General features: G+C 35.8%; 1 protein-coding gene across 4 annotated transcripts in view; it reads right to left on the reverse strand.

The window, feature by feature from the left end:
- The window catches only part of Ssh2 (slingshot protein phosphatase 2), a 265,723-nt gene that overhangs the window by 29,990 nt on the left and 211,352 nt on the right, over window positions 1–24,381 (reverse strand). For 3 of the 4 annotated variants that reach the window (XM_076871695.1, XM_076871694.1, XM_076871696.1), the window contains 5 exons: window positions 20,992–21,060; window positions 20,214–20,279; window positions 17,602–17,796; window positions 13,073–13,166; window positions 12,828–12,956 (listed from right to left, as the gene is read on the reverse strand). In XM_076871695.1, coding sequence (XP_076727810.1) covers window positions 12,828–12,956; window positions 13,073–13,166; window positions 17,602–17,796; window positions 20,214–20,279; window positions 20,992–21,060 — 553 coding nt within the window. Of the gene's footprint in view, window positions 1–12,827; window positions 12,957–13,072; window positions 13,167–17,601; window positions 17,797–20,213; window positions 20,280–20,394; window positions 20,487–20,991; window positions 21,061–24,381 lie in introns of those variants that run through there. The other variant, XM_076871697.1, reaches the window with a different exon arrangement.

Genomic DNA, 24,381 nt, shown 5'->3' on the forward strand with positions numbered 1-24,381 from the left:
TGATAACTAAACAATAAATATTAAAATTCTCTCTCACTCTCTCTTTAAAAAAAAAAAAGTAGTAAAAAAAAAAAAAAAAGAATCATACTTCACATGTGGTTGCCATGTCTCTATTCTCTAATCTAGAACAGTGCATCTTTGCTTCTTTTTTAAAAGTTTGTGTCCCCACCTTTTTAAAAAATCTTTTATGTATTTGATATCTTTGTAGACTCCAGATCTGTTGTCTTGGAGAACTCCCTACAATCTGGATTTGGTGATTAGATTCAGGTCAAACATTTTTGACAAGACTGTTACAAGGGTGATGTTGTATATTTCCTACTGCATCAAATCAAGAGGCACATAAAGTCAGTTTGTCCCACTCTTGGTCATGTGGAGTTTGAACCATATTGCTCTACTGGAAAGATTTTTTTTTTTTTTTACAATTAGTAATACATGGGTATTAGTCATCTTTGAAGTTCTGTGTACATACTGTTTTATAATAACTTTTACCCCTTGGATATAGTATGAAAATAATCTTGCCCAAATCAATTACTGGAAGTTACAAAACGGTAAACCTTCTGTATGACAGAGCTATTATTCTTCTATAAACAAGAGAACTTCATCTAACCATTCCTCCCATCCTTTTTTTTTTTTTTAAAGAGATACTAGGGATTGAATTGAGGAGTGCTTAACCACTGATTATATGCCCACACCTTTTTATTTATATATTTTTTGAGAAAGGACTTCGCTAAATTTTTTTGAGGATGGCATTGAAATTATGATCCTCCTATGTGGGATTATAGGCATGTGCCACCACATTCAACTTTCACACTCTCTTTTAGAGTGTGATTATGATCTGGACACTGGGTTTATTTTTTATTTAGTATGTCATAATCCACAACATTATTATTATATTTTTTGACATTCAAATTGTCCTGAATTTGGTCAGTAGGAATCTCATCAAACTGGTTCTTTCTGGTATGACCTCGTTAGTCTTTGAGAACTTCCTTGCTTTTTGGTTCAAAGAGTTGTTCCAGATTCACTTTGTCAATGGAGTCACCATTTCCCCCAAAGAACCCTGGTTTCTTTTAGCAAAGAATCATATTTTGAAATCAAGATCTGGGCAACTTATCATTGCTTCTAAAACTTTCCAGTAGACAAAGCTAGGAAAAATTCATATTCAACACCGTAGGTTTCTTTCTCTCCCTCTTGCCCTTTACCCATCATTTGTATCTCCCTAACCACAGTGAGAACCCTTAGTTAATAACTTATTTGCCCTCCTTACAAAATAGATTCAACATTATACACCAATACCATCACAACAACAAATATTAAGTACAAATTTCTTTGTAGGTATCATGCTTACAAGTTACTTTAATTAATTTCTTTCTGTGAAGTCTTCAAAATGATATACGTTTGGGGTAATTTGTTTCATATTTGCATTGAATTTTAGGGCAGGCTTTCCCCATTCTTTTCTATTTATTAAAAAAAATAAATCTAAAACTTTTACATGGTTTAAAGTAAAAAAAAAAATTATTTAAAAGCTTGGAAGTCTTGCTCCCATATCTATATATCTTCAATTCTCATGAGTGATCATTTTTATTGATTTTGATTTATTCTACTTACAGTCTATTTTGAAAAAAAAGCAAATACATACTTATTACCACTTCTTACTCATATCACCAAATTAATACACTATATATGATTCTTTGTTCTTCACTTTCCAATGTATCTTTGAAACTATTCCTTATATAGTAGTTTAAAGAGATCTCTCTTATTCTTTCTTACTTCTGCACAATACTTCATTAGGTAATGATAATATTTTATTCAAATAGTCTCCTATGAGTGGTGTTTAATTTTTGTGGAGGTGGGACTGCTGGCTAAATTAGTTTTGTTGGATACTGCTAAATTCCCCTCCACAGAAACTGAAACAATTCTACATTCTCACCGGCAATGTATAAGCATTCCATTTTGCTCATGGCATTGCTAACAAAATGTGTGGTTAGGCTTCTGAATTTTTGCCAATATGATACATATGAATTGATATCTCAGGGTAGCTTCATTTATATTTCTCTACAAGAAAAAAAATGAACAACTTTTCAATGTTTGGGTCATTTTTCAATCTTTGGACCATTTTTCATACCCTTTGAAAAGGCAAATATTTTAAAATATGACTTTACCTATTTCAGAATTAAATGCACCAAATAGAACTTGGCATCAGAATGCCTGAGTTCATGATTATGGAAACCCACCTTGCTCTACCCCTCCTCCCTCTCCAACCTGCTTGCTTGCAGGACCTGCTGCGAAAAATGCATCTGGCCAGGAATTCAGAAGGATAGGGCGGGACAGATTGAGTTTGGAGACTAAACCCAAGACTAGGAAAGAAGGGGCTGCAGGTGACATAGGGGACTAAGAATTGGCTCCCCCACCACATAAGTGGAACCCAGGGAAGATCCCTGAGGTATAGTCTTCCAGTATAAACTGGCAATTACTAGGCCCTGGAGGTGTGCTGATTTAAAATCTCCAGACCAACTGGCATTCATTGAAGAGCCTGGAGCCCACCTAAGCCTACACCCTGCCTCTAGGAATTCCACCTACAGGATTACTGCTCTCACTCCAGCAATTCCGAGGGTATAGCGTCACATTACAGAGGACCCCCACCTAAAACTGCTGAGAAGCTGAGAATCCTTTGAACTCCAATGAAAAGAAATCTTTAACTTTTCATAGAATCTTTTTTTCTCTTTTCCTTTCCCTGTTTAATTGTGACCTTAATGGTACCTGGACATTTTTTTTTTTTCATTTCTACCATTTCTAAAGCCAGTCATTTTTCATGGATCAGTTTTTTTAAGGACTCAGATGTTTGATAAGTATATTTTAGTTTTAATTCTACTTTATTTTTTTAATATATTTTTTTAATTGTAACGGTACACAATATCTTTGTTTTTATGTGGTGCTGAGGATTGAACCCAGGGCCTTGCATGTGCTAGACGAGCGCTCTACCCCGCTGAGCCACAATCCCAGCCCCTTTAATTCTACTTTAATTACACATTTTCACTTTTCTGTTTCCCTTGATGCTTTCTCTTTTCTTCTGCTAGCAGTCAATCTCTATTGTTCTTTCACTCTTCCTTTAATTTTTCACTCTATCTTGTCTCCTCTTCCCTCATAATCATCATATCCTCTATCACTTCTGTTCTCCCCTGTTCACCATTTGAAATTGTAAACCCTTTTCTAAACTTGCTGTTTTTATTGCAGGCAATAATTGATCACAACAATTCTGTTCACTGTGATAATTAACATTGTAGTCATCATAATAGGAACTATTTGGTTTAATGCTGTATACTGTTTGCATTGGTTGTTATTATTTGTCTTCCCCTAAACAGTAAGGTACTGGAAGCAAGGGAACAAATTGCCCCAAACAAACCAAGGTACTACAATAACAGAATCTAATGATACCATGGTGGAAGAAATGTCAGGGAAGAAATTTAGAATGTATGTAATTAAACTAATCTGAGAGGTAAAGGACGATGTGAGGACTGATGTCAGAGACAAAACACAGGAAGTGAAAGATCACTTCAATAAAGAGAGATTCTAAAAAAAAAAAAAAATCAAGAAGAAATCCTCAAAATGAAGAAAAATCAAATAAAGAATTCATTGGAAAGTATCACCATCAGACTACACCACTTGAAAGACAGTGTTTCAGGAATGAAGACAAAATATATACTCTTGAAAACAAAGTTAACCATGGAGAAAGATGTTAAGAGACCATGAAGAAAACTTGGGATAACCTGAAAAGACTAAATTTAAGATTTATCAGTACAGATGAAGGCTCAGAGTACAAACCAAAGAAATGTACAATCTTTTCAATGAAATTATATCAGAAAATTTCCCAAACCTAAAGAATGAAACAGAAAATCAAATACAAAAGCTTACAGGACCCCAAATATACAAAATTACAACAGACCCACACCAAGGCACATTATTATGAAAATGCCTAACATATAGAATAAGGACAGAATTTTAAAGGCAGCCAGAGAAAAATAGCAGGTAATGTTTAGAGGGAAACCAATTCAGATATCAGCTGATCTCTCAACTCAGACCCTCAGAGCAAGGTTTTGGAATAATATATACCAAGCTCTGAAAGAAAATGGATGCCAGCTGAGAATACTCTACCCAGTAAAATTCAGCTTCAGAATTGACAATGAAATAAAAACCTTCCATGATAAACAAAAGTTAAAAGAATTCACAATTTGAAAGCCTACACTACAAAACATTCTCAACAAAATATTTCATAAAGAGGAAGTAAAAGTGAAAACCAGCAAAGGGAGGAACTAACTAGAAGAATAGTTAATTGATTAAAGAAGAAACTAATTCAAAGTAAAAACTAGAAATAAATCAAAATGGAAGGGAATAAAATGGCCATAAATGGTGGTCCTGATCTTGAAAGTCATAAAATGTGGCCAAAAGTGTCTTCATGTATGGGCGTGCGTTCCTACAGCCCCAGGAGTTAAGTTACCTTACTTGACTTTGTAACCCCAACACTCTTGATCTTTATTGGATGAAACTTTCTAAAGAATGAGAGTCTCCCAAAAGTTCTTTCTCTCTCTCTCTCTCTCTCTCTCTCCAGCCTCTCGTGACATTCCTTGCTCTCCCATTTGGGGAGCTTGAGGCTGAGGGCGGAGGAGCCATCCTGGGCTTAAATTAAAGGTAAATTGTGTGTCTGTGTTTTATTTGATACCTTAGGAAATTCACTCTAGTGACCCCTAGTTTAGCCGGCTGTGCTGGTCTAGGGTGGCAAACATTGAATGTAAATGGCCTAAGCCCATCAATCAAAAGACACAGAGTGGCAGATTGGATTGAAAAACAAGACCTAATAATATGCTGTCTTCAAGAGACTCACCTTATAGGCAAAGACATTCACAAACTGAAGGTAAAAGGATGGAAAAAAAACTATATCACTCACATGGATCTCATAAACAAGCTGGGGGTTTCTACCTTCATATCAGATAAAGTGGACTTCAAAAGCCAACGTTAATCAGAATGGAAAAGAAGGACATTTCATACTGTTTAAGGGAATGATACATCAACGAGACACAACAATGGTAAATACTTGTGCCCAAACCATGGAGTATCTATGTGTATCAAACAAAAACTTTTCAGTTTCAAGAATCAAACAGACCAACACAATAATACTGGGTAACTTTCACATGCCTCTGTCACCACTGGATAGATCCTCCAAACAAAAACTAAATAAATAAGTTATAGTTGGGCACATTGGCGCATGCCTGTAATCTCAGTGGCTCAGGAGGCTGAGGCAGGAGAAGTTCAAAGCCAGTCTCAGCAACTCAGTGAGGCCCTAAGCAACTCAAGGAGACCCTGTCTCTAAATAAAATTTAAAAGGGCTGAGGATGTGCCCCTGGGTTCAATCTTTGATACCAAAAAAAAAAAAAAGAAGCTAGAGAACTAAAAAATACAATTGATAATTTACACTTGACAGATCTTGACAGACATATATGGAATATTTCATCTGTCAATGACTGAATACACTTTCTTCTCAGCAGCACATGGATCCTTCTTTAATACAGACCATGTAATGTAAGCTACCATATGTTAGCATGCAATTTTAATATTACCTTAACATAATTTTAGCATCTGTAGGATTATTTTGATAGCTCCCTTTCCATTGATATTAATTTATGTGTTCTTACTTTTTCTTGATTAGACTTGTTTCACTTTTATCAACCATTAGCTATATTATTTCTTCTCTATTTCACATATTTCTGCTCCTACTTATTTTTTCCTTCCTACTACCTAATTTGAAAATAATTTGTTAATCTAGCTTTTTTCTGATACAAGTACTTTAAGTTATTAATGTTCATCTGAGTATTGTTTTATCCCAGAGATTCTGATATTTTAAGCTTTTATTATTACTTAATTTAACACACTTTTTATTTACTTTTCTTGTGTTTTCTTCCTTGATCTGTGAGATATTTATAAGTGTGCCATTTAATTTTGAAGTAGTTGACATGTGGGAGTGAAGTTCTATATATCCTTTTTTTTAAAAAAACTTTCTTTTTAATTGTAGATGGACACAATATCTTTGTTTTTTTTTTTTTTTTATGTGGTGCTGAGGACTGAACCCAGTGCCTCACGCATGTGAGGCAAGCACTCAACCACTAAACTACAACCTCAGCCCCTACATATCTTAAGGTGGTTGATTTCTAATATAATAAGTCATGTAGGAAACACAGTCTGCATGATTTCAAATTAAAAAAAAAAGGCAAATGCTTTTTATATTGATTATATTTGTTACATGTATCAAAACTGATAAAATTTTATACGCCAATAATGTGCATTTATTATATTTCAATTTTGCCTCAATAAAGGTATAAAAATTTTTAAAAAAGAAAAAAAAAAGAAGACCTGAGTTGAAGTTCTGACTCTCCTCTTACTGTGGGACAAAGTTCAAATGTTTGAACTTTCTCCCTTTTCTTATCTGTAAAATGAATATCCTTTCCACTCCAGTCCTTTTACTTAATGGGTACCTTTCCCTCAAATTACATAAAAGTTTATCCCCTATTAATATGAAGCTGGGTATGGTGGCACAAGCCTATAATCCTAGCAACTTGGGATGTTGAGGTAGGAGGCTTGCAAGTTTGAGGATAGCCTCAGCAACTTAGCGAGACTGTCTCAAAATAAAAAATAAAAAGGCCCAGGGATGTAGCTAAGTGGTAAAATGCCCCTGGGTTCCATCCTCGGTATAAGTAAGTAAGTACGTAAGTAAGTAAATTGGAAACTTCCTCTCTACCCAGAATCCTTCTCTAGATACTGTTATTTCTATCTTTCCTTTATAGCCAAGATGCATAGAAAGATAGTCTAATGCTTTCTCTACTTCCTTATTTCCTACATATCTCAACCCCTGACAATCTGGCTTCAGCCCTTATCACTTGTGCTAATGTTAACTAGTGATCTCTCCTAATTGTCTAATAAAGGGTCACCTCTGTATCCTCATTCTACTGGCTTTCTCTAAGTATCTCTCTGATATGGTTCAGACAGTCCAAATACCTAGTCTCATTTGGAACAATAGAAAGGATCAACAAATGTTTGTTGAACGAATGATCAAATAAGTAAATGAAGCACTTAAAAAACTGCCAACTGTTATATAAACACTATCATATTACAATCAAACTGTTGAACAGGGAGATCTCAAGGACACTGTGCTGAAGTTCCATTTAAGAAAACATCATTTGACTTATTAGGTGAAAAAAAAAAACAAAAAAAGGAAGGTTTTGAAGGTTCTGTGCTCAACCTTAGAAACCTAGCTCCCATATCTAGAGAACTACAAAGGATTTCAAGGAGGCAGACACCAAACAATAAGGGTCAAGCAGCTAAACTGGAGCCAGGGGAATGTGACCAATTCACTTCTAAATTTAGAACTCTGTCCAGTTAGATGGAAATAACCATGGTGTGATGGGAATAGTCCACAGTATTACTACCTGTCCAGAGAGAATTCAATCTACAATCTACAGTGACCCCTATCCAGAGGCAAAATAAATTGAAAACATTGGCTGCTGACTCAGTGAAGCCCACATAAAGTGACTTGGGCTGTGGGTAGGGTGTTGCTTCAGGCTTAGTCTGAAAGAACTGGAATCAACTTGTAATTACTTTTCTGTCCTCTATACAGGAATTTCAGATGCCTGGGATCTCCACAGAACAAATCTTTTTTTAAAATTTTTATTCTTTAACCTCGGGCTTTTCAGGCTTATAATTACATAATTCCTTAGGGATTTTTACTTTGTTCTATATAATTATGCAAAACAGAATCTTACAGAAATGTAAAATGATTAGGGCTATAATATATTTTTAAGTAAGTTCATTTCCATCTTTCACTCTGATTTCTCCCACACTGTGCATCAACACAAAGACCCAAGTAACTGATTTCTTTTCAAATGATATCCTTATGAAATAGCCCCGATGTTTAGGAAATACTCTAACAGTTCTAAGAAAAATAAGAAAACACAGTTACAGCAGATAAGGAGTATACTGGGGGTTCTATTAGGATAAATACAATTTGACATAATCTCCAAGGACAGGTATCCTTGTCCATATCTTATTTATCATATTATACTTACAACTTCCATGATGTAAGAGTCATATTACTATGATACCAAGCATATACTATTAACTTTTCATTCTAAGAGAATTTTCTGTTATACATCTTCAGTACAGAGATAAAAATCAGGAATATGATAAAAATAACTCACTTGATTACTGTTTCATCTATTCATACACTCTCCATTTCTCTGCACCTCAAGTAAAAGTAACTAGTTTGAGGCTGAATTTTTCCATACTAGGGATTGAACCCAGGGCACTTTACTACTTAGCTACATTCCCAGCCCTTTTAATTTTTATTTTGAGACAGGGTCTTGCTAAGTTACTTAAGGTCTCACTAAATTGCTAAGGCTGGCCTCAAACTTACAATCCTCCTGCCTCAGCCTAAACAGCTGGGATTACATGTATGTGCCACACACCTGGCTTTTTTATTTTTTTGAGACAGGGTCTTGCTAAGTTGCCAAGACTGGCCTCAACCTTTTGATCCTCCTGCCTCAGTCTCCAGAGTCACTGGGATTATAGGTGTGTGCCACTGCACCCAGCCACATCCATATCAGAGATCTTCCAGGAGTACTGCTGACTTTGAAATTTGGTTGGGAAAAGGCTTCCAGTTCAGAGAAGTTGTACACATTTACTTATAGAGTAAGAAAGTACTTTTTTTCTTGCTTCCCATCAATCAATCTTATTTTTGTACTGCAGATCCTTTTTGTTTGCTGCAACCTGGGAGTGAATCAGGGACCAAGTTTTCTCTAAACTATGTTCTACATGTTCCCTCTCCATACCAGCTATTATCTTTCCAAATAAATAGATCTCTGGGTAGTGTACCGCAGAGCTGAGCATTCTTCCAGAGGGAGGGGGAAATCCTGCTGCCTGTCTTCACACAATCTGGTTGAGTTCCCAGCATGGCAGCTATGCACAAGATGAGATGACTTTGCAGAAAATTAACACCACACCACTTGCAGTGGAAGATAAGATCTCTTTTTCCATGTCAACTGCTAGGAAAGACAGCAGTGTACAGACTCACTGGAGAAGATGCCGGATACGATAGTGCAAACAAAGGGCGGAAACCACCAAGAAACAGGTATAAGATGTTTAGGTAACCTGTTTATACATTTAATTTTGTTGGATAGGAGGTCCATTCTTTAGAAAACAGAATAGTTGAAGAGATTTTCCTTTGCTCAAAAATATGTGGAAAGATATAGATTTTTGGGCTGGGGATGTGGCTCAAGTGGTAGCGCGCTTGCCTGGCGTGCGTGCAGCCCGGGTTCGATCCTCAGCACCACATACAAACAAAGATGTTGTGCCCGCCGAAAACTAAAAAATAAATATTAAAAAAATTCTCTCTCTCTCCTAAAAAAAAAAAGAAAGATATGGATTTTAAAAATAAAAACTGAGCTAAGTGGTGGTATGCACCTATAATCACAGTGGCTGGGAAGGCTGAGGCAGGAGGATTGCCAAATTCAAAGTCAGCACCAGCAACTTAGCAAGGTCCTAAGCAACTTAACAAGACCCTGTCTCAAAATAATAAAAAAGGACTGGGGATGTGGCTCAGTTGTTAAGTGCCCTTGGGTTCAATTCCTAGTACCAAAAATAAATAAAAATTGTAATGATATATAAATAGTGAATACATATCCAAACTCACACAACATATAACACCAAGAATGAACCCTAATGAAAATGATGAACTTTGGTTGTTACAAGTGTAATAAACGTTACCACTCTGTTGATTGTTTATTATGGCATGAAAATTGGTATATGGAAAATTTTTTTTCTGCTTCATTTCACTGCAAATCTAAAACTGCTCTAAAATATAAAGTCCATATATGATGTGTGTGTGTGTGTAAAAATAAAAGTAAAAATTAAGCTGGGCACAATAGCACATGCCTGTAATCCCAGCAATTCAGGAGGCTGAAGCAGGAGGATCACAAGCTTGAGGCCTGCCTCAACAACTTAGTGAGACCCTGTCTCAAATAAACAAACAAACAAAAACATAAGGGAGATGTAATTCAATGGTAAAGTACTCCTGGGTTCAATCCTCAGTACAAAAACAAAAACGTGGGGGAGCTAGTGGAGGCACAAAATGTGACAAAGACAATCTGTTCTGGTGGTAATTAAATAAGATTTATTGTCATTTAAAATTTCTACAATAAACAAATTATTTTTGTAATAAGAAAAAGAACTCAAAAAGGAAGAATTGTGAAATCATAAGATATATCTACGAGTATAAATGCTTCTTTTGGTGCTGGAGATAGGACCCAGTGCTTCACACATCCTAGGCAACTGCTCTACTACTAAGCCATATCCCCAGCCCACTTGAATGCTTTTGTAGTTGATTAGGGAAATACAATTTTGAGGGGAATTAAATTTTTTAAAAGTACTATTAAAATTTACCAATTGCCCTCAGATATACCATATGAGAAAATGTTAAAAAGGAAGAAATATTAGAGAGGGTGGCAACAGAACTATAAGGAAGTATGTCTAGAATAAAATAGGATGACCAATCAGAAATTGGCTGTATTTGATATTTATCATGTCCATATTCTTTGAAGGTACTAAAAATCCAAGCTCAGGAAAGGGGATGTATAATACAGAAGCATGGCTCCTGCCTAGCATGCATAAGACCCTGGGTTCAATCTGCAGCATGGAAAAAAAAAAATAATAATAATAAAATAAAAATAATTTTAATTAAAAAAAAAGGACATTGAAAGTGACTCAGTGTAACTCTGGTCACTTTCTAATATGAGCTCTTTTTGGTTACAGGCATTTGCCCTTCATAAAAAACAAAACAAAACATGAGTCAGGTTTCATGGCTACAGTTTGTGGGGAGCAGGGCCCATATGAATGAATGACTTGTAAGTTTTATACAGTTAACACTTAAGATTATTCCCAGCAATATATAAGCATGATATCTTTGAGCCCTCATGGAAGTATACATAAGGGACATTAAAACTGAAGACAGTATGATCTACATAACCCAGTATGTAGATCATACTGACCTTACAAATAGGTCAGTATGATCTACATGCGGAAATGGCAACACATGTTAGTCAAGTTAAAGACCCGGAAAAAGTTTCCCTCCCAGCTCTGAGTAATTTCATAGTTATAATTCAGTATGAATCATTCTAGAGACACACATACTCTAGAATGTCAACAGATTAACTCAGCAGAACCCTTTTACAGCACAAAGTTTAATTGCCTGGTGAAATAAACTCTTAAATACTCAATAACATGATCCAGTTTAGTCAGTTGCTATGCATTTCTTCTTCTTCTCTCCAGTTTCCCACCTTATAATCTTTTCACAGTTCACAAATGTCCTCATCAGAGAAAGGAAATGAAACACAAACCAGTTGATATAGTTTCTTGTTAACATTTTTGGCCAAAATGTATGGGAAGTTAAAAAAAAATGAGGTTCCTATAGCATTCCTCATTGGTTTTTAATTATTCTTGTTAACCTTGTTCACTCTAATGGGTACAGATGAAAGCTAGACGTTTTTAACCTTTGAAAGGAAAATAGGTCTTAGGATATTAGAAGCTTTCTTAATTCATCTGTCAGAGAGATCTCCTTGGGCTAATTATAGGTCATTGAGTGTTCAGGAACTATGAAGAACAATGTTTAGTCACTGATGTTTTGGTAATCAGGAAAAGCATGGGGGGAGGTTTGCTCAAAATGTAGCTATAAAATTGCATAAGTTAAAAATCCAGGGCTAGGGTTATAATTCAGAGGTAGGTGCTTGCCTGCTTGCCTGGCATGTGAGTCCCTGGTTTCAATCCCCAGAATCACAAAAAATTAATAAATAAGGTCCAGTGGTCTCTCAGTTATAAATAATTCCCACTTGTTCTGCTCAAATATACATTTGACAGACTTGCAAGAAATATTTTAAAGATCATCCTATTTAGCACTGTATAAAACTATAGACCACTGGTGTTTTTGATATAAGTACTATGAAAAGCTGATTAAATATTTAACAATCCAGGGGAAGAAAAGGCTAATTCATAGCATTTGCCAATTTCTTTGGTATAAATATTTCTACTATAGTGAATTTTTTTTTTTTTTTTTTTGGTACCGGGGGTTGAACCCAGGGGTGCTTAACCATGGAGCCACACCCCCAGCCCTTTAAAAAAATATTTTATTTAACCAGGCACAGTGGCACACACCTGTAAACCTAGTGGCTCAGGAGACTGAGGCAGGAGAATCATGAGTTCAAAGCCAGCATAAGCAAAAGCAAGGTGCTAAGCAATTCAGTGAGACTCTGTCTCTAAATAAAAATACAAAATAGGGCTGGGGCTGTGTCTCAGTGGTTGAGTGCCTACCCCCTTTTTTTTAAATTAACATACAGGGTTTCGTTAAGTTGGTGAGTCTGGCTTGAACTTGCAATCCTCATGCTTCAGTCTATTGAGTCTGCTGGGATTACAAGCATGTATCACCATGCCCAATTTATGATCAATTTTAATCTACCAGTTTGATGTTACTGAGTGAGAAAGTGGAAGGAGATGAGCATTAGCACACCATTATATCACTTCCACTTTATGACAGATGTATGTATATAACCTTAAGAGCAGAGATCATATTAAAATGCAGTGAAACGACTAGGAAGTGATGAGGTTTGAGTACTTACAATCTTCTTTTTGAATGTAAGTTATATTTTATTTAAATATAATAAAATTAAACAATTACTCCCTCCATCCGTCAGTCCATACAGTACTTCAACATACCACTTAAAGTGGTCCTTAAAACTTACCAGGAACACATGCTCAAATATTTGTGTAGGACTATCCATTTGACCAAGGATCACTATCATTTCATTATCTATAAATTCCTTGAATTCTCGCAAGTTACAGACCATCTGCATTTCCAACTCGGTTCGTATCTGAAACAAAGATGACATATTTTACTAATCTCTTTCAAATATGTACCATTTCTAGCCCCACACCTACTGTTATCCCACTCGTAGCCTTGGAACAATGAAGACTTGAGGTCTCTTACCTCTTTGGACGTAATATTCTCCAAATCCTTCTGCATCATAATCTCCCTTAATTTGGTTTTAATTAGCCTCTCTGTTCGTTCTCGTTCAGTTGGTCTGAAAATAGGGAAGTGATATTTCTTAATCAGGAATTTCAGTGTTACCATTTGATTATGTTTCCAAATTGGCAAGCTTTGCCTCTTAAATACATATAGATCCATGAAGAAACAAAGATAAATTTGCTATAAGGAGTGTAGTTTTTAATGGAGGACCATATTCATGCTTCCCTGTGAAGTACCCCTGGGTATCGATAATTGAGCTAGAATACCAAACTGGGTAGACCAGCAGTGTGACCCACTATGGTAGTAGGTCTTCTGTAGCTTAAAATACCACACTATGCTGATGACTCATTGTGAAGTGAAAACATGAAAGAAGGAAAAGGATCCTGCCTTCTGAATTCAGTAAGGAAACTTCTCTATCTAGAGTACTTTTGTACTAGAGTACTACATAGAGTACTTTTGTCCAAAATATTTTCCTTTTCATGACAACTCTCACACTACCTCTGTGAAGTTGTTATTCTCATTTTACAAATTAAAAAAACCAAACATGGTACAAGACATACTGATGATCACATACACTGGCAGAAAAATCAGTGTTTAACTTAGTCTAACACTCTACTTGCAGGACTGTGTTGCTTTCCTTCATTTTTCATAAACATAAAATTACTCTTGGAAGTTTAATATGAAATCAGACTAAAGAGTTGACTCTCCAATTACCAGAAAAGTATTGGTTCAATGTAACTGGATGTTTCTCTTTAAAAGCACTATTTCATATCATGTAGAATGTGAGTGAGGCTGTCAGAGAGCACTGTCTACTTCATCTTTTCCCCTAACTCAAGAAAGGTATCTGCTCTACACCTCCTTATTTGGAGATGGATAATGGACTAAGCCTTCAGGCATCTTGCCTGCCCTTGGGGCCTACATCCTTTATCACTGGTGGCAAAAATAGCTTCAATAATTTCCAAAGATGGATGCTCTAACCCCATAACCTTGGAGCTCCACACCACTTAGGCTCCTAGCTTTTCACATACACTGCATAATACAGCTAATAACTGTGTCATTTCCCTATCAACAAGCAAAGGCATCACAGTCTTCACTGGACTAACATTCTCATTCATGCTTAATTTTCCTAGATAATTCAAAGCACAAAATAAATGTATAATTTCAGTCTTTTGTTTAAAAGCATATTGGGGGCGGGGGCTGGGGCTGAGCGATAGCACACCTGCCTAGCATGTGTGAGGCACTGGGTTCAATTCTCAGCACCACATATAAATTAAAAAAAAGGTCTATCAACAACTAAAAAAAATTTTTTTTAAAAAAAAGCATATTGGTAAAAACAAATTTTCGCTGAGCACAGTGGTACATGCCTATAATCCCAGTGACTTGGGAGGTTGAGGCAGGAGGATCACAAGTTCAAAGCCAGTCTCAGCAATTTAGTGAGATCCCAATTAATGAAACCCTACCTCAAAAATAAATAAATAAACAAATAAATAAAATAAAAATAATAAGTTAGACTTCCTAGTTTAGCGATACTTCTCTCAATACTTCAGACTTCCTTGAGACAATGGTTTGGAATAAGTCAGACCTAGGTTTGAATTGCAGCCCTTCTACTTAATTGCTGATGTAAAACTGAACAAGTTCCCTCTTTTCGGGGCTGGGGATGTGGCTCAAGCGGTAGCGCACTCGCCAAGAAACAGGTATAAGATGTTTAGGTAACCTGTTTATACATTTAATTTTGTTGGATAGGAGGTCCATTCTTTAGAAAACAGAATAGTTGAAGAGATTTTCCTTTGCTCAAAAATATGTGAAAAGATATAGATTTTTGGGCTGGGGATGTGGCTCAAGTGGTAGCGCGCTCGCCTGGCGTGCGTGCGGCCCGGGTTCGATCCTCAGCACCACATACAAAGATGTTGTGTCCGCCAATAACTAAAAAACAAATATTAAACTTCTCTCTCTCTCTCCCCCTCCCTCCCTCCCTCTCTCACTCTCAAAAAAAAAAAAAAAAAAAAGTTCCCTCTTTTCCCTGAGCCTGTTACCTTTTCTATAAAATAAGGACACTTGGGCTGGGGATGTGGCTCAAGGGTAGCGCGCTCGCCTGGCATGCGTGCGGCCCGGGTTCGAGCCTCAGCACCACATACAAACAAAGATGTTGTGTCCGCCGAGAACTAAAAAATAAATATTAAAAAATTCTCTCTCTCTCTCTCTCTCTCCCTCTCTCTCATTCTCTCTTTAAAAAAAAATAAAATAAAATAAAATAAGGACACTAATAATATTTGTCTACTGATAGAGTTTTATGAGAATTAAATGAGATTCCATATATGAAGGGCTGGCATAAAATTAGATGTACAATGGGAATACCATGCATGTATATTTTCTTCTTCTCCCACTTCCTTGGATTTTAAATATAAAACTATTCACAGTACAGCACTTTAGTCAATTTTAGCACATATTCTTATATTCTCAGCTTTCTTTCCCCTCTGCCCTCCAGTACTAGGGATTGAACCCAGGGGCACTCTACTGGGCTACACATCCCAGCCCTTTTTATTTGTTCATTTATTTTTGAGGCAGCGTCTTACTCAACTGCAGCAGGTCTTGAATTTGTAATCCTCCTGCCTCAGCCTCTGGAAGGTCATGGGGATTACAGGCGTGTGCTCCTGCACCTGGTTCTCAGCATTTTATAGACTTTTCTCATCACTTTAGGAAGGAGGGTGGGATGAAAAAAGCATTATAACACATATTTCTCTTCATTGATTTCATTGGAAAAAATTGGGGAAATATTTAAAAATACAAAGAAAGTAAAAAAAAAACCCTAAAAATTCCTCTATCAGTAATAATACTTTGACCTATAGTTTCCATGTATTTTTTTCTGTAAATATGTAGTCATTTATTGGTGAAATATACCTTAAAATTGGGATTATACTCTACATACTGAGAACTAATATTTAATGGTTATAAGAGGTTATGAGTAATTTTCTTTTCTTTCCTTTTCACGCTTATTTTTATGCTATAGTCTCAAAATCTTCTTTTTCAAAATCAGAAAAAAATGTGAACAAGTTTTCTTTTTCTCATGTAAGTATGGTTTAGAATGCACTTCCCTGAGCTAGATGAAACATTCCTCTGAAACACATTAACCAGCTGTAAGCGTGAAATCATGAATAATATTTTTATGAATATTATTATGAGATACTAAAAGGGTTAAGGTCATTGAAAAGTAGAGTCTAGTGCCAACAACACTCTGTGCAAAAAAGATTCTAGTGCTTTCTTTTTAAAATATATATATATATATTTTAAAAAACGACTTTCTTTTTTTATATATATTTTTTATTATTTATTTTTTAGTTTTAGGTGGACACAATATCTTTACTTTGTTTTTATGTAGTGCTGAGAATTGAACCAGTGCATCATGCATGCTAGGTGAGCGCATTACCACTTGAGCCACATCCCCAGCCCTTATAATATTTTTTTTTTTAGATGTTGATGGACCTTTATTTTATTTGTTTATTTGTATGAGGTGCTGAGACTTGAACCCAGTGCCTCACACATGCTAAGCAAGCGCTCTACCACTGGGCCACAACTCTAGCCCCTCTAGTGCTTTTTTGACTGTTTCTTTCATACAATTCTTGGATATTTCACCTTTTCTAATAAAAGTTATTTATTAGACTATTATCTGCATTGACCTCATTTTTTTTTTTTTCTTAAAAATCACGAACTGTTTTGGCAAGACTTTAGGAATCTTAAGATAAATCCTGACTGTAAGGTCAGATAGTATGTAACTACTTTTCTTTTAAGCTGTAGAATACCTTGTAAGTGCAGAAAGACCAATTCAGAGCAAAATAAACACCCTACTTAATTTCCAAAGCAGGAACTAAGTGTAAAAAAATTTCCAAAATAGTCACAGAAGTTTCAACACATAAACCTAAAAAGGAAATAAACATCAGCTCCACCTTAGGCCTTAATCCAACTCACAGTGCACCAGGGAGATTTAATAAAATCTCACTGACAAGGACTTAAGACAATGGTGGAGTAAGACACTTGACTGACAGGATGTTTTAAAAATTTTTTTAAACAGTAATAAGTTCAAAATCAGCTTAGAACCTATGTATTCTTTCAAATTAATTGGAAACATCTTGTTAAGTATGACAAACATCTAAGTTTCTTGCCATTAATTTGCTTACCTAGTATTCCTTTCACACACAATGCAAACACAAACTTCAGCCTAACTCCTTTAAACTCAGATTTCAAATTAGTAGAATCTGAATAATCGATTTGATGGTATTGCAATTCTTGATTGTGGAGCCTCCACTGTACTCAGGTGTGAAATTCTTCATGCCTTTGCAGGCAGCAGAATTAACAGGGTTGATGAGTGTGGCAGAGATGTAGATAGTGTCTAATAAAAGTGGATAAGATTGATTCCTAAAGATAAGAAATCAGGGAGGAACATGCTGCCTAGCACAGAACAGAGAGGACCTTCCCACTCTCAGTAAGCTACTTACATGTCTGTGAAGAGAGCTGGAGAGTCGGGCCGATGGGACTGCACATCCTGCATAGCATTCCATTCATTGACTGAGGATTGATCCGAGTTGATATGGCTCTCGTAATAACTTACCCAGGTGAGAAAAAGGCTGCCTGGGTAGTAGTTATGCATTCTGGCTACTTCACAAGCCTTGTGTAAACTCTGTAGAGCAGACCTGAAAGATACACTGGGAAATGAGCACCGCAGAATGGTGGGGTACTAAAAGGCCAATAACCCATGTGTATCTCAAAGTCTTCTGATTTTTAAGTTCTATAGCATTTGACCTCTGGAGAATCTACTCCCTCCCTGGAATTCAAGATCCTCTAATCCTGATGATGTGGGTGGTATTGCCCAAAAGATTTACTAAAAGATATGGTGTATCCTTAACGTTGGGGATGGGGAAGAGACTAACAATCCATTAGTGAAAAAGATCTAGGTACCTATAGAGCTCATGATCATATAGTTGGAACCACACTGGGGCTGTATCACTAGAAAACTAAAGATCTCAACAATACTACATAAAGATTTCTTCCTCTTGACATAGAGATTATGAAACAGCATACATTTCCCCATGGTTCCTAGAGGCTCCACAGAGATCACATACATAGATGTTCCTAAGCCATGAGGACATCCCTTCAATATCCAGAAAGTACTTATTTAATGATGTTTTATCATTTATGGTGATTTGGTCTCCTAGTTTTTAAAAACCATTTACTCATACACATGAAATACCTTCTAAGAACAGCTTTGGTTATTCTTTTTTTGGTACTGGGGATTGAACCCAGGGGCACTTAACCACTGAGTCACATCCCTAGCCCTTTTTATTTTTTGAGACAGGTCTTGCTAATTGCTTAGGGCCTCACTAAATTGCTGAGGCTGGGCTGAAACTTTCGATCCTCCTGCCTTAGTCACCAAAACTGCTGGGATTATAGGCATATGCCGCTGGGCCTGGCTCAGATTTGAGCTTTGGTTAGTCTGAGACTTCTGATTCTGAACTCCCATGAAGGGTAAACAAAACTGAAAAGTATTTTTTGATTGTATGCTTGGGAAGAGCTTAAGTCAGAAATGGTAGAAAGTAAGTTACACAGGAACAAAGACCTTTCAATGTTTTGTTTATTGATGTATTTGAAGTACCTAAAAGAAGGCTCAGCTCATTGCTGGAGCTCAATTAGTATCTGTCAAATAAAATGTCTTAGTGCTATAAATTAATGTCTCTCTCCTAAAGGACAGTTATATAAAACTCTGTGGTCAGTCTGTTTACATCTTTTTCTTAAAAATGCCTTTTAATTTATTTTTCATACCATTTATCCTTTAATTTATAGCCTTTATCAACATCTTTCCATATCAATATTCTTTTTTTAAAAATATTTTTTTAGTTGTAGGTGGACACAATATCTTCATTTTATTTGTTTATTTTTATGTGGTGCCAAGAATCAAACCCAGTGCCTCATGCATGCCAGGCAAGTGCTCTACCACTGAGCCACAACTCCAACCCCTCAATATTCTTAAGTTAGATCATTTTCTATGGCTGCATAATATTCAATAACATATGTATCATAAATTAACTGATCTTTATTTTTCATTTAAATTGTTTTCTATTTTTTGCTATTATTAGAACATCAACAATCATTCTTATATAAATCTTTGCACACTCCCATAGTTATTACTGCAGAGTAAATTCTTAGTAGAATTCCTAGGTCAAAGGGCATGCAAAATGATAAGGCACATTGGCAAATCACTCTTCAGAAAGAAGAATAAACTGGGAAAACCTATCAATAGCATATGATTGTCCATTCCTTAAATCCTTGTCAATTCCATATTATATAAATTAAAAATTTTTAATAGTCCATTTTTATTAAAGATTGTGGTTTAAAAATAAAGTTGCAGAATCTTTAAAAATGTGTTCTATTACTCAAAGTAAGCCAACTTCTTAGAGAATTTTTTTTTATTATATAGATTCAAAGGTAGGGGCCAGTTTACTGTGATGTACAGGATAATTAATGTTTTCTTCCTTTAGGAAATACAAGCTAACACAGTGAGGAATAGTCAGTCTACTTCAGAACATCCAAGCCTGATGTAAGGTTATTACTTGAATTAAGACTGCTTTGTAGTCCTTCCCAAAATATACCTAAAAACACCTCATTTATGGTCCCTATCTCTATATTTATTTATTTTTGGTACCAGGGAGCTAATACATAGCAGCAGTAAGATGTTCTAGACTTGGTTCTTAAGACTGCTAAGTAACTTAGTCAATGTGTTCCTATAAAACTCAGTTCTAATCTGCTGTATTTGATCCACTGTCTCCACCAGAGCCTAAGAATACCTCTAGATTTCACTTGTAGACCAATGCTCAAGGCCTTCCACTGTGACAATTTAAAAATTGCACTTTTAGGTCATTTTTAACTGTGATGGCCAAACCGATGACAAAAATCCTAAACAGACAAACAAAGCATACAGCATTTTAACAGTAAATTGGACCTTTCAAATATTACTTCTCGCAAAGTATTACTCTAAGAACATATTTTAAAACACTTATAGAATAATTAAAAAAAAACAAAACACTTTTTGTAGAGGTATTAAAAGTCATCTTACCACATTGCCTGCACAGATACAGGTTTGAATATGTGAACTCTATTATCTGTTGACACGCTGAACCCACTAAGGACAAAAGAGAACAAAACAAAAATTCACAAATAAGGGTAAATTAGTTCAGTTTTGAGTTTTCAAGCCTATTTTCTGGGCTAGCAATAGCTGGTTCAATAGAAGGAATTACCAAGTACATCACTTAGAAGTTAACTAAGGCTTGACTGAAAAGCTTCAATAAACTGGTAGGCAATTAAAAGTTTCCCAGTTGTAGATATGGTCAAACTCTTCTTCTGTATATTTCCATTTGGAAGTCTTCTGGGTTGTTAGCAAACCTGACCCTGGTTTTATAAACTGGAGCAAACATCTTAGTCTCTTGGGGACACATTCTAAAAAAACCAGAAGGTGGGGGTTGGAAGGGTCAGTGGAAGGAACTGGCACAGGAAAGAGTTATACTGTAGGGTGACAGCTGGCAGAGGCTGCAAGAGGTTATTTGAAACAGAACATATCCTCTGGGAGGGCATTGCAATAGCCTACAAGCTCAGATTAAAGAGTGAGCAATAAACTACTCCTTCTTTATCTGGCTGACTACGGTAGGAATAAGTAAGAAACTGGAAAGTTGTATTTTTACTTCACTTTACAAAACAGGAGTTTAAAAGCTACTACTGAGCTACTGACATGTTTGTTCAGTTGGGCATACTGGGCCTCCCACTCAGTTGACTAGTTCACTAAGATGGAACCCTACCTCTTGGCTTTCTGAAGGAAAATTAAAAGGGAAAGCACTTACCCATCACCATCCAAATGAATTAGGGTGTCACTCCAGAGAGGCAGGACTAAGCCCATGGTACAAGTGCTACTGCAAGACAAGAAGCAGTCCATAAATTATTTCCTGCTATTTGGGAAGCTATCTTTGTTTATTAACTCTCTTAACACAAAACATAAACTCCTAAGCTCTAAATTTTGGCACGAGTGTTAAAATTTCTATCGTATTATTATTAAAATTTCTATATATCAAAATGTAATTAATAAAGATTTATGTTCAAATTGGAAAAAAATAAACAACATAACTTAAATAAATAAAATAGTACTTGGTATCTGTGTACTGAACTACCATGGACAAACGCCAACAATTGTAAAAGGATAGCCCTAGAATTTTGGGCCCTGGGGATGTTGCTCAGTGGTAGAGTGCTTGCCTAGCTAACAAGGTTGAGGACCTGAGTTTGATCCAGAACACTGAAAAACAAATAATCAAAACCCAAATAAAACACAATTTCAATTACATCCTAGTCCAAGAAGGAAACCAGGCTTTAAGTGAATGGTATAGAAAGCCATGGATTCCCAACTGACTATGTGCTCTATCCCATCCCTTCTCTGGACAACTGTTACCTAAGCCAGACTTCTGTCACTTTATCTCAAGACTGTCCCAACAGTTTTCTATTCTTTTAAAGGTTCCTGTACCTGATCCCTCCCAATATATCTAGAGAGGCAGCATGATGTAGTAGAAAGAACACTGAATGTGGGAGGTGAACAATGCAGTGAGGTTAAGAGCATGGGCTCTGGTACTAACTGTATAACCTCAGGCTAATGATTTTATTGTTTTGTGTCCAAGTCTCTTCACCTGTAAATCTGAGATAAAAATACTTTCATCATTGACTGTTTTAAGATTAAATTAGATAAACAAAAAATGCAAGCAAGAATACCTAAAACACAATAATTTCTACTTACTAAGTATCTACTGTGACAAAATACCTCTATTTGATCTCCTTCAAAATTATAACTCCCACTGACAAGTTGTTTCACCTCTTTCAGCCTTCAACTTATTCATCTTTAAACGCAGGTAACAAACTAAACTTTTATACAGTTAAAGATTTAAAACATGTAAAGTAATATGATACATGTGAACGTACTGTCCTATAAGACAAATATTGAATATGAATCTATGGTAGATGCTCTATTATATCTGAAAGTGATACAGTGGGGTATTGAACAGCATTGTGTAAATGATTTAAAAACAACAGAAGAATACTGAGGTCAAATTTTTGGAATTACTATATGGCTAAAGAAGGCTTGCCTCTAGCTGGGCTGTTTGCTATACTCGCTGGCCCTGTTACTCAAAATCCTATTAGTGATTCTAGAGCTTAAGACAGTCAAATCAAGACTGAAATAGCTTGTTTGCATTGGAACCCTTGGTCTGAACACCAGAGGTGCAGCTATCATGAAGGAAATAGATATCTTTTTGTTGAGTAGATGAGTGAGCACATGAAAACTTGTTTTGAAAATAGTTTCCTAAGGTAGAATGGGGTTACATTTTAAATAGTTTTTTTGTTTTTTTTATTTAGTGAGTGCTTAGCTAGGTTCCTAGCAACAAAACAAATTTGGAGTATAAATATGAAGCCCAGTGACCAATCTAGAAATTAAGTGACTACAGGAGCTCCAGGAGTATGACCTATGAACTGGTGACCAAATAGCAGTCAACCTTTTGACAAGTAACAATGATATGTAGGAATCAACATCACATTTTCAGCTGGTATTCAGGTTTGAGTGTTTTGTTTTTAAAATATTAAGTAGCAGTTTTTCCACACAACTGAAAGGAGAAGTCTGAATTAGGCACAACTGGTTGTGTGTGTGAGTGTATGTGTTGTGTGTGTGTGTGTGTATGTATTTTGCAATGCTGGGGACTGACCCAGGGCCTCACACATGCCAGGCAAACACACTACTGCTAGAAGACAATTTCAGCCCTTTTTAAAAATCTCCTTTTTGAGACCGCTAAGTTGCTGAGACTGGACTCAAACTTGCATTCATCTTGCCTTAGCCTTCCAAATCGCTTGATATTATAGGCATGCACCACTACAGCTGCCTCACACCTGGTATATTTACATAGTTTACCTGAGTCTCATGAGATTTTTCTCCACTAAAGTACAGTTATTTATTTTAGTAGATACTCATCCCATTCAACAAACATTTCAAGATATTATGGATACAAAGATTTAAAACCAAAATTAGACAACAGAAGCTTTATTAGTTTATAACTTGAAATACACATGGTATACTTTAGAAACCAAAGTTATGATGTATATTTTAAAAATTTATTACTTAAAATACAGGATAATACTTAAGATGGGCTAAAGAAACGGTGACAAACATTTTAAGAACTATTTATACTTGTTATAAACAATCTGGGTACTATTTTGGTTTAATATAATTTTGATACATTAACCTATGATGTTCTAAGATATGAAATGATACAAATTCCTTTAATAGCAATTAAGATAGAAATGACATTTGATTACCTGATCACAAGAATTCTGAAGTGGGCAGCATTTCTCTTACTGTATAAGAGGTTCACTTGAGCAGAAGATGTGTGGGAATTTCACAATGTCAAGTTTATCAAACAGAATGAAAATCAGTTTCTAACTTTTCATGTCCCATTTTGTCTTCTACAAACTAAAATTTCCTTTTGTTAATGGCAATTGTTAGATGTAATTCAGGCAAGACTATTACAGCAGATAGATGTGGTTCACTGAGTAATAGTTATTGAGCCTCCTTTAGCATTCTTTCTGAAAAGTTTAGGACAAAATGAAAGAGATTGCTAGACATCTAATTGCTCACACTTGGGGTCAGGAAAATCTGCAATTACTGCCTTCTCTCTCTAGGGGAAGACTCAATTGAAGTATCCATGCAGCTCTAGCTCCTGTTGCATGGGGTTTCTAAGAGAAAGGTCAGGGACACCTGAACAAAAGGAAATATGAGATAGTGCAGCACTGTTCAACTGCACTTTCTGAAATAATTCAAACATTCTATACACGCACTGTCCCATATGGGAACCACTAGCTACATAAAGCTATTGAGTACTTGAAATATGGCTAGTTATGACACAGAAACTGAAATTTTATTTATTTATGTAATATCATTTAAGTTTTGAGTTACAGATGGACAAATATCTTTATTTTATTTATTTCTATATGGTGCTGAGGATTGAACCCAGTGTCTCACACGTGAGAGGCAAGCTCTGCACCACTGAGCTACAACCCCAATGCTTATTTTATTTTTTATTTATTTAAATAGCCACAGATGGTTAGTGCTCACAGTACAGATCTATAGAGACAAAAAACAAAACCAGAGGTCCTAAAATCCTAATGAATGTGAACGCTCTTACAGAAAAGTAGTTACTTAAAAA

This window comes from Callospermophilus lateralis, chromosome 11 (genome assembly GCF_048772815.1).
Source record: "Callospermophilus lateralis isolate mCalLat2 chromosome 11, mCalLat2.hap1, whole genome shotgun sequence".
Taxonomy (NCBI): Eukaryota; Metazoa; Chordata; class Mammalia; order Rodentia; family Sciuridae; genus Callospermophilus; species Callospermophilus lateralis.